Here is an 11,281-nt window from a genome sequence, read left to right as displayed (position 1 = left end):
TATATATATATATATATAATATAATATAAAGTGATCATAAGATTTTATACATGCAATTATACTTCTAACATGCGGTAGCTTATTTTGAACTTGATGAATCGGAACAAAAAATATTCGTTTCTTTTGAATTTCGATTGCAACTCGATTTTCTATTAAAATAGTTTATTTATTTAACTTTTTTAATTTAATTAAAAAATTAAATATTAAATCCTAATTGATTTTCTTTTCTGCTACACTCGTAATTTTCATGATTTTCGAAATTAATAAAAACAAGATGCTCCGTTTTTTGGTCCAATTCATTTCAACTGGTTGCCAATCACGTTCGAGGATAAAACGCGGCCAATAGTTGTCGATGTAACATTTGACCATAAAAGGAAAGGAAGTAAGAAATGAAGTTGGGCGCTGATAGTCATCATTGTTCGTCTTTACACGCGGCTTTTCTTGGGTTCTCCCGGTTCCTTAGCGTCGTTACGAGCAACGTGATTTTGTACTTACATCGTTTCGAAGTAACAACAACAATTTCTTTAAAATGTCGACGGTAGCGAGTCCTTTAGCCGTTGGAGGCATCCGACAATCGGGAGCACCGGTGCGAACACAAAATGGTACGAATACTGATCAGCCAACAAAGTTTGGTTATATCGTCTCGTAGTTCTCAAAGTTTTGTGTTTTGTCATTTTTTCCGTCAAAAATCTACGTATTCAGGAAACAAAATTGTAAATATTAGTATCGACTCTTGAACAATTAATTGTTACTACCATTTTGTACGTTATACGAAATCGTATCGAGCGTTTGGTAATTAAGGATAGTAATCAGGAAATTAATGACTTAATAAATGTTGCACCTGTATACTTATGTACATTTATGATTATCAAATATTAAGTTTATTTTGTTTAAAAATGAATGTATGATAAATTTTGACAATAATTAAAGCAGTGCATTCCACTTGATACTAACAACACTCTTGGAATCATTTCATCCTTTTTTTATTATCGAATATTTAACAAGGACAAATAATTATTGTGAGCCTCAAGTGGAATGTATCCTTAGAAACGTAAATCAAGTTTGTACAGTATTTAAAAAATTAATTATATAAATAATAAATAGTTATATACCTATATATAATGCCTGTAAATATATAAAGTAAACATATTATTTGTCTCTTTTAGTTATGGCTGCCTGTGCTATTGCTAATATAGTTAAAAGTTCTTTGGGTCCGGTCGGCCTAGATAAAATGCTGGTCGATGATATTGGTGTATGTATTTAGGTTTTATATCTTTTAAAATATATAAAATATAAAGATTTAAAACAAAATAATGTTAATTATCACATTATTATGTTAATTGATATTTTCAGGATGTTACTGTTACTAATGATGGCGCAACTATTTTACGCTTGTTAGAAGTTGAACATCCAGCTGCACGAGTTCTAGTTGAGTTAGCTCAATTACAAGATGAGGAAGTTGGAGATGGTACTACTTCAGTAGTAAGTGATTCATTTATATTTGTGTATTTAATGAGAAATTTATAATTAAATATATATTTAATATAAAATGCATTATTTTATATTTAAAGGTCATAGTAGCAGCTGAGCTTTTAAAAAATGCGGATGAACTTGTGAAACAGAAGATACATCCAACTTCAGTCATTAGTGGCTACAGACTTGCCTGCAAGTAAATATCCCACTTAATTTTTTTTACCTTTTTATTTTTATATACTATTTTATTTTTGATATAAAATTAATTGATTAATATTAATTAATTAAATTATTACAAAAGGATATTGGATATTTATTAAGAAGAAAAAAGAAATTATAGTTTATGTAATTAACACATGAAATTAATTTTAGAGAAGCATGCAAATACATTCAAGAACATCTTACTGTCAGCGTGGATGAACTTGGAAGGGATTGCTTAGTTAATATTGCAAAAACATCTATGTCAAGCAAAATTATTGGAGCGTATCCTTTTGATGTTATTTACAGTCCTTATTTGCAATTTGTTTTCGATATATATATATATATTTGGTAAAAACAATAATTTAAAATACTTTCTGTAACTAATAATTAGTGATGCCAATTTCTTTGGCAATATGGTAGTTGACGCTGCAAACGCGATAAAAATTAGTGATGGCAAAGGAGGATTTTTATATCCTATTAAAGCAGTCAATGTTTTGAAAGCACATGGAAAAAGTGTTCGAGAGTCGATTTTAATTCAAGGATATGCTTTGAACTGCACCGTCGCATCTCAAGCAATGCCGAAAAGGATAACAAATGCGAAAATCGCATGTCTAGACTTTTCGTTGCAGAAAGCAAAAATGAAGTTGGGCGTTGAAGTACTTATTACAGATCCGGAGAAACTCGAAGCCGTTCGTCAACGTGAGGCAGATATTACCAAGGAACGTATTCAGAAGATTCTTGCTGCTGGAACTAATGTCATTCTTTTATCTGGTGGCATTGACGATTTATGCTTAAAGGTATAATCATATATTTTAAGTAATAAGTTCTAGAATTTAGTGCAATATATTTATCTCGATTTTTCCATAGTATTTCGTGGAGACTAAAACCATAGCAGTGCGCAGATGCAAAAAAGCTGATCTGAAAAGAATCGCTAAAGCTACAGGCGCACAATTTCTAACTTCGCTGACCAATATGGAAGGAGAGGAGAGTTTTGATGCCAGTTTCTTGGGCGAGGCTGCCGAAGTAGTGCAAGAGATGATATGTGATGACGAGCTTATTTTGATCAAAGGGTACATATTTTGTTACTAATATAGTGCAATTAATTAATTCTATAATTTTACAATTCAAGTCAAGCATTGATCTTCTTTGATAGTTTCACACAATACTATGAAAATAACAATAAAAGCATGATTATTTAGCTTTCTTTTTTATTTCAAGGCCAAAAGCACGCACAGCAAGTTCTATTATTTTACGCGGACCAAACGATTATTACTGTGACGAAATGGAACGTTCCATACATGACGCGTTATGCGTCGTCAAGAGAGTCTTGGAAAGCAAGAGCGTCGTAGCAGGAGGAGGTTGCGTGGAGGCTGCACTTTCAATATATTTAGAAAACTTTGCAACATCATTGGTATCATTAAATTCTGAATTTTTTCCAATCAGTTTCTTTTCCTTTCATAAGATATTTATACATTTTTATATTACAGAGCTCTCGAGAACAATTGGCTATAGCGGAATTTGCTCGATCTTTATTAATTATACCAAAAACATTAGCCGTAAACGCTGCACAAGATGCAACCGATCTTGTCGCCAAGCTCCGAGCCTATCATAATTCCAGTATAACAAAACCAGATCTTGTTGACTTAAAATGGTAAGTTTGTCTTTTTTTTTAGTTTGTCGTACAAAATAAAAAATTAAAATTATATTTATATTTTTGTAGGGTGGGCCTTGATTTACTCGTGGGAAGTATAAGAGACAACAAAAAAGCAGGCGTGTTAGAACCAGCCATTTCAAAAATTAAATCTTTGAAATTTGCCACTGAAGCGGCCATAACCATCCTTCGAATCGATGATATGATTAAACTAGATCCCGAGCGTTCGAAAACTAAATCTTATCAAGACGCCATGGAAGCCGGTGAATTGGAAGATTAATATTAAAATGTGCATTTACATATTATGTTGAACATAATGCGTTTATATGAAAGAAATGTAAAAGATTTGTAAATGTTTCACTGCGTATATAAATATCACACGATAATAAAGATTTAAAATCTTGCTGTTCGTATGTTGCATGTAGACAATTTCAGTTTGCGCACGCATAAAATGCTGATAAAGCTTAAGAAATAAAGCTATTTCATAATATAATGTTACACTTATTTGATTACATTAATATCATAATAAAATATAATATAATTATGCTAAAAAGAACATGTAGGAGAAATGTTTAATTTGTATTTATTACTAAAAACTAGGATATTTTTAAACTTACATTTCTTTGAATTATATGAATAAACTTTTATGTTTAAGAAAATTTTGTAGTTAATTGTAGTATTTACAGTATAGTGAAAATGTATTTCATACTGTCTATGCTAATTATACCAATCTTATTCAAAGGTCTGTGTAATTTAACAATCAGTATGACTTAAAGCATATATATTATAATATACGCACGTATATTATAAATTCAGATAAAAATATAAAATATTAATATATAAATATATAATAATATGTAATATATACTATTATATAAATAATAATCAATATTAAATTTGTGTCACTTCATAAAATTGCGTTTAACATACAAATCCTACATGCGGTAATAAAAAAATGTGAATATTTTATTATAGAATATTTAAAGTAATAAGTTTTAAGTTTAGATGATATTGGGTGTTTTCTAGCAAAGACAATGAATCATTTCATTCTTGTTTAATGTTGACAAACAGGGATATAATAATTCATTATGTTACTTTGTCCTTGCTGGAAAACACCTATTTTGTAGTATCACGCATGTGTAAAAGACAAAAATAATTATAAAGAAACGCTTTTATTAACTTATAAATTATTATCTGATATATGTATCTGACAGTTCATTAATGGAAAATAATGGAGAATAACAGTTTTAAGTATTATATGATATGTATGTTTAGTAGGTTCAATATCGTTTATAAACGATGTTACATATAAACGATATTTATTTTCTCAATAAACATGATACGTTAAATAGAAGTTATTTACAATATATTTGTTACATCGTGGTAGTTAACTAATTTTAAACTTAATGACACATTACATCAGCAGAAATCATTTTTTACAATCACACTTCAATGATTTGTTTTGTCTTGATTATGCATGCTTATTTACAATGTAAACTCATCTTATTGCCAAATTTTAATAACAAATATTTAGTCCGTTAAAATATATACTGTTTGTGTTTTTGTAACATTTTTGTACATCATAAGATAGACATACAAGTACAACAATAAATTATCAAACAATTTTCTTTGATAATTTATAGTACACACACTACTTTCTTTCCGAAAATAGTTCCTATTATGTTAAAATTTTATTGAGTTACTTGGTATCTTTTTATTAAATTTTTTAACATATTTGAAGAAAGATACAAATAATAGATAAATAATAGCAATTTTCGTAAACAGTACGATTTCAAATGATATAAATGAATTAAATTATAAAAAAAAATTTACAAAAATTTAATAGCTTTTTGAATCTTTGCTTTTTCCATACATATGTGAGTAGAAAATATATTCTTCCTGATAATACATAAAATTATTATTCACAAATATTTAAATTGACTTTTCCATTAATAACTGTTTGAATTATAAATAAATGTGTATATAAGTACTATAAATAAATTCCCGAAAAAATTAGTTCCTGAATATTATATATTGAAAATCTAGAAATATCTAATTGCATTAATATTGTATTAAATATTTTTAAATAAAAATCGATATATAATTATATCAAAATTTATATATGTAATGTCAGAGTGTACCTGTAGTTTTGGACCTTTTGCAATGTATAGATTTAAATTACTGATACATATGTTGTAAAATATTCTTTAGTTATTTACTATGTTTATATACAAACCCTGTTCGGATTGATGAATAATGTAAGATATAATCAATTTCTAAATATAAAAATTTAATATGATTAAGAGTTTATTTAAATAAAAAGCAGTCAATATGGTGTGTATGTATACATACACATACGCACATGATAGGTATGTGTGTGGAAAACGGAATGCAATGTAATTAATATTCACAATAACTAATATTCATTATGCATCTTTCCAAGACAGGGGATCCAAACAAATAAATAATAATCAGATATTTCCTCATTTCTCACAAACCATCCTGTGTTTAAAATCAACGAATCTTTTCAATTTAAAATAATTTCGGATTAAGATTAATTAGGATTTATTCATGAAAAATGTGAATGTTATTTTGATATTGTATGTATAAAGATGTTAACGTCCTTTCTTCATCGAGAGAGATACGCGAAATTTTATAATTGAGAGCATAAACCTTTATAATGCAGGATTTTCGAATTTTGGTCCTTTTGTGACTATAATCTCAGCATATGAATATTCTTGATTGAGTTCTAATACTTGGAACTTTTTTAAGACTAATAATGTATAAAACTTTTGTGCGACCTGTAAAGACAGAATTATTTTTTTTTAAAGAGAGATAAATATAATAGGTGTGTTCAGCAGAAAAATCAGCTTTACAACGGTGAGATTCTATAATATGGTTTATACATTTATATTCAATGAGAGACTAAGAGTAAAAATAAGACTAATTATATTTAAAAATTTGACAATAGTCGCAAAACTTTTTCTGCTAAACGCAGCCAAAAGATAGTTTTCTAAAAGACTAACCTGTTTGCGATTATTTTTAAATGCCATCTCCGATAGTGTTAATTTATCTTTGGTATCGAGTTTGCTTTTAATAACATGATACATATGCGCCGCTCTCTTGTTAAGAACGCGTTCTTCAAACTGCTCATAAGTTTCATCCATTTGTTGTTCTTCTTGCTGAAAAACATAATAATATTATAAACAATTAATTAATATTCTTTATAGATTTAAAACATTTTCCACTAAAACTTAATAATACTAATAGGTACGTGTACAAAATAAAAACTTTATATAAATACAAAATAAAATAATTTTTTGAATATCAAAGTATATTACAGGTCCCACGGATGGCGGAAACTCGTAATCCTCGTGGTTCCACGGCGTGGCGGGTCCTCTTTCGGAAATCGCACCAGGCGTGTGTGCTGGAGGATGTTGCTCGTCATAACCCATATATGAAACTTGTGGCTGTGCCTGTTGAAATCGTGCAGCATTAAAAAATTTCTATATTAAATGTACAAGGTTCTCTAGATTCTCTAGATTCTTTAGATTCTCTAGATTCATAAGAAAGCATTGAAGTAATGATTACAACGCAAGGACGTATAGTTTTTTAAATGCATTTATCATAAAAAATGAAAATTTCTCTATTTACTTGATCGTAACCCATATTTTCCATCTGTGGCATATCGGATGTTTGTATAGTGGCGGCTTCTTCCTGTGCCGATGTTGATGGCACTTGCTCTTCGTGTGTGCCAAGTATCGAGCTAACTTCAGCTGGTGCGATTTGCGGTATTTCCGAGCCGAGCAAAGGCGTTTCGGTAGTTGGTGGTACAATAACTGATGGTTCCCCAGAAGGCACAATGCTGCTTATGTCGGAAACCGATGGTTCTACTGGTAAAGATACTTCGGGTGGCATAGATGATTCTGAAGAAAGATTCTGTTGTGCGATTATGTTTGGAATTTCCGATTCATTTGGTTGATTGATCTCTACTGGAGTTGGTTGAGCTGGTTGAGGAGGTTGCCTTATCTAAACATAGTAACAATATTTACATTTATATTAATTATAATATTCTAATAAAATTCTGCCAACTTTTTTATTTTTTTAAGAAAAGAATCTATCTCCCCCCCCCCTTTTTTTATTATTTTTATAATGACTAACTTCATCATCCTGTGGTGCTTTCCGTTTTCGTCCTGTACGTTTATTAAGGAGACTTTGTTCAAAAGAAGCTACTTCTGCTTCTGGAGCATCTCTCATTTGTTCTAAGGACATTCCATCTTCGTCAGTTCCAAGTCGCCCGAAGTCTTCATGATCGTAAGACTTGCTGGTCAGATGTCTCTGATAATTCTGTTTAATAATAATTAAAATAAAATATTTACATTATATAATTTTCAAATTTGTTATTCAAACAATCACATAAAATGTTAAATATTATTACTTTAAATAGAACACGAGCCGGGATAGGCCTTCCTGGTAAAGCAAAAAGCTTCTCTACGCCACCTGTTTCTTTCCAATGCATTAATCTTTTCGTAGGTGGTGCCAAGTCCAATGTCGTGATAATATCGCTAGTATCAGATAGCTGCGCTTTCATTTCCTCACCAGAAATATTTTTTACTTCATCGACAATGAGTTTACGCTTACGTTTGGCTTTCGTGAATCCTAGAAAAACCGATGACTTTTTGTTAGTTACAAGACATAAATATGTATGTCAATGTTAAAATTAAAAAAATTTACCCTTTAAAGCAGATGCATCAATTGGAGCTAGCGCAAAGCTTTCTTCCTCATCGTGTAATAATGTAGTTTGATCTTGCATAGGTGGCGGTTCTTCTATGTTGTCAATAGCATGTTCTTCTGGTATAACTGGTGGGGCTGGTGTAAAGCGTCGACTGGCAACGCTAATTCTTCCTTCAATTTCCTCTCCAACTGCGGCTGGTGTAGCTGGTCTAGAGCCGTCAGAGCTATGCATAGTGTATTCAATGAATTAATAATTTTAAAGTTGTATATAGCAAAGTATATAAACAAGAATGAAAGCAATATTAAATCAAGAAAAGACAATTACAAGCAATAAAGATTAAAACATAATCAATTAGTTTAGTTAATAAATATTTTTATCAACAAAAAACAAACGTACAAATTTTGATTTACGATTGTAAATAAAGTGTGGTTATTGAATAAATTAAATAAATATTCATGTTCTATTAATAATGCTTCAACTATTATTGCTTAATTTTTTTTATTGTATATTTTAGAATAATTTCTTATTATAATTATAATTTTTTAAGAATGACAAATACCTCATGCCTCCCATTGGAGAAGCTGGTCCACCAAAGTGATCACCCATATCTTCGTCAGACTCATCGTGTACAGAAGCAGCAGTTCCAGCAACCGCTCCCATTTCCTGTTGTTCATTTATCGAACTAACCTCAGGTACAGGTACTTCACCCATTGGAGCTTCATCAAATAAACCACCTTCAAACAGACCTCCCGCTAAAACATTAACAATAATTATAAAAGATCGTCGGATCTAATTATAGAAAGAATATTAATTATTTGACCATACATATGATATCTTGACCAAGATGACCACCAAAACCATCGTCTCTAATGGGTGTATCTATGTCCATGGGTTGTGTTGTAGCGGATGTCCCTGCAACTGGCTCTTTTTCCTTCTGTTCCAATGCCGCCTCTATTCCTGGGCCATCACTAAATAACATGTGACTCTAAAATCAAATTGGAAATTAATATCTTAAAATGTCTTTTTTTTAAATATCAAAAACTGATTCATTTATTTTTAGCTTATTTAACAAAAATTAAACAAATTTTTAAAACATTTCTTAAAGTTTACATACATATATGATAATGAACAAAGAACTATGGATTAACTGATTTTATAAATGTTTTATAAGAACTTTTATTATATAAAGAACTTTTCATAATACTTTTATATTTAAAGATTGTTTAGCTGTTCGTAATATTATATTATTCTAAATCATATAATCACTTCTTCAAAAATGTGTGAAATATTTAATTTTACTCATTACTTATTTAGTATAATAATGATTGAAAGTACTAAATAAATAAAATTAAAAAGAACAAGTATGATATATATTACCTGATCTAAAGAAGGTTCCATGCCACTACCATGTCGTAGTAACTCTGGTGGCTCAGCATCGAAACTCATGTCTCCAAAGCCCTGATCATGTGTAACTAAAGACAGACTGCCATAATCTTCCCTCATTGTTATTTCTTCTGCTCTAGATTGATTCAAACTAAACTGAGCTTCTATATCAACATCTCTGAAAACAAAATTTATATAAAATATTTAAAAATATTATATTAGATCTATGGTACTCAAAAAATATTTAAACAGTAAGATTGCAGTAGAAATCTTGAGGTCATAACATAAGCAGTAGCAAATTCAACGAAATTGTTGATTTCGTTACTACTTACATTTTACTGCTGAAGTATTTTGTATGCCATGGGTCATACACACACACATATACATACATACACATACACACACACCCATACACACACAAGATTAAAAATTGAGTTTTGATATAAACATCTCTACAAAGAAAATTTATTTATCATATATTTAAAAAAAATTACTACATGATTCTTACAAAAGCTTGATTATCTTACTTGAGCTCAGGCATAGCAGTATCAAAATCATGAAACACCTCTGGCAAAGTAATAGCTGTTACGGCTGCCTCTCTGTGTTCCTCAGGCAGATCTACCATTCCAGGCCTAAAGGCCATTTTAATCTTCACGAAAGCTTCATTGCAATCAGCCAATAAGTACTTAGCTTTCCTTGAATAGATTCGTACTACTCCCAATAATAAATGACCAGATGTTCTTAAAGCCATTTTAACCTATTAGAAATATCATAAACAGAATTTAATGATATATCAAAGAATTTTGTCAGATCTGGTCGATAAGATAATGTTTACCTTTGGTTGTAATATACCATCCACTGATTTTTCTATATTTGTCTCGAATACATGTGCCTTCGTTAATTTCTTGTCCCAATGAGCAGCCAACCATATACGGGCCAAAGGCCCTTTTTTGGCCAATACAAAATGTGCATAAAACATGATTCTTTGATTCTTCTAGTATTGATCTGTAAAAAGATGGAATTAATAAGTTAATTAAATCAAACTTTCAGTTCAAGCGCAAAAGAAATACAGTTAGAGATAAAGGAAACATTCAATAAATGCCATCCTGCCTAATTCATCAGTGAAGTGTTTCTCTTTCAGAGTAAAACGTTACGTTTGGTATAAAGTAATATGAAGAAATTCAGTATTAGACCAGCAATTAATGTTGCATGTCAAATGGCATGCGATCTAACCCATAAATGTATATGAAAAGTCAACAATGAATATTGCTCGATTTATGAAAATATAAACATCAATGCACAAGATGGCGTTTCCGTCTACAGTTTTGGCGGTTACAAGGTAACGTCAAACCCGTCAAACTCTTGATACCAGTTCTTTGTTATAATATGCACAGCGACTCACCGAAATACCATCCGTCGTTAGGCCGCGCAGAGCCGTGACATATTTCGCATAGAAAACAACCTCAACCGCGAAAATATCTCAAATCAACACATGTAACACATACGGTATGTTCTCACCTCGACGCGTACCCGAAAGGAAACTCACCACAATTATGCATGCTCACTTATACCAACCTATTAAGCCTAGTTAAGACTAGGCGCAGTTGGAGTCCCTAGAAAAACAGAGTCTGGCCAGAGACATCGACGAGATACTATAGATGAGTTCGGCATTGCAAATCGGAGGCGTCCGTTTACCTCTTACCTCGAAAATCGTTCGGCAACTCGTATCTTTCTGCTACATGTCATCTCGTCTGCGTTCGATATTAACATTTCTAGAGCCAATCCGGAATCAAACAGCTCGCAGAGTTAATGCAGATTTTTGCGCCTAAATTAAATTC

The 11,281-nt window shown here is 30.7% G+C and overlaps 2 protein-coding genes across 3 annotated transcripts; one reads left to right on the top strand and one right to left on the bottom strand.

Annotated features, from left to right (window-relative positions):
- Window positions 1–394: 394 nt before the first annotated feature.
- On the top strand, window positions 395–3,807 carry LOC108753855 (T-complex protein 1 subunit alpha). Its single transcript, XM_018495790.1, has 10 exons — window positions 395–602; window positions 1,167–1,252; window positions 1,354–1,482; window positions 1,572–1,669; window positions 1,846–1,956; window positions 2,066–2,471; window positions 2,542–2,744; window positions 2,893–3,085; window positions 3,162–3,325; window positions 3,395–3,807. Exons 1-10 carry the CDS (start codon window positions 530–532, stop codon window positions 3,603–3,605), a joined length of 1,674 nt encoding a protein of 557 aa, XP_018351292.1. The 5' UTR covers window positions 395–529; the 3' UTR covers window positions 3,606–3,807.
- A 1,681-nt stretch (window positions 3,808–5,488) lies between these two features.
- Window positions 5,489–10,979, bottom strand: LOC108753853 (double-strand-break repair protein rad21 homolog). 2 transcript variants are annotated; one of them, XM_018495787.1, is made up of 13 exons: window positions 10,846–10,979; window positions 10,279–10,448; window positions 9,971–10,200; window positions 9,438–9,621; window positions 8,886–9,045; window positions 8,620–8,812; window positions 8,060–8,283; window positions 7,764–7,984; window positions 7,487–7,672; window positions 6,980–7,354; window positions 6,667–6,801; window positions 6,352–6,507; window positions 5,489–6,126 (listed from the first exon to the last, which is right to left on the bottom strand). In XM_018495787.1, exons 2-13 carry the CDS (start codon window positions 10,420–10,422, stop codon window positions 6,001–6,003), a joined length of 2,334 nt encoding a protein of 777 aa, XP_018351289.1. In that variant the 5' UTR covers window positions 10,423–10,448; window positions 10,846–10,979; the 3' UTR covers window positions 5,489–6,000. The 2 variants fall into 2 exon arrangements, with proteins under 2 accessions (XP_018351289.1, XP_018351290.1); XM_018495788.1 differs by lacking the exon at window positions 10,846–10,979 and adding an exon at window positions 10,598–10,676.
- Between the last annotated feature and the right edge of the window lie 302 nt (window positions 10,980–11,281).

The sequence above is a fragment of the Trachymyrmex septentrionalis genome, unplaced genomic scaffold (genome assembly GCF_001594115.1).
Source record: "Trachymyrmex septentrionalis isolate Tsep2-gDNA-1 unplaced genomic scaffold, Tsep1.0 scaffold73, whole genome shotgun sequence".
Lineage (NCBI taxonomy): Eukaryota > Metazoa > Arthropoda > Insecta > Hymenoptera > Formicidae > Trachymyrmex > Trachymyrmex septentrionalis.
The sequence above is the reverse complement of the archived record's forward strand: the minus strand, read 5'-3'. Positions and strand labels throughout refer to the sequence as shown.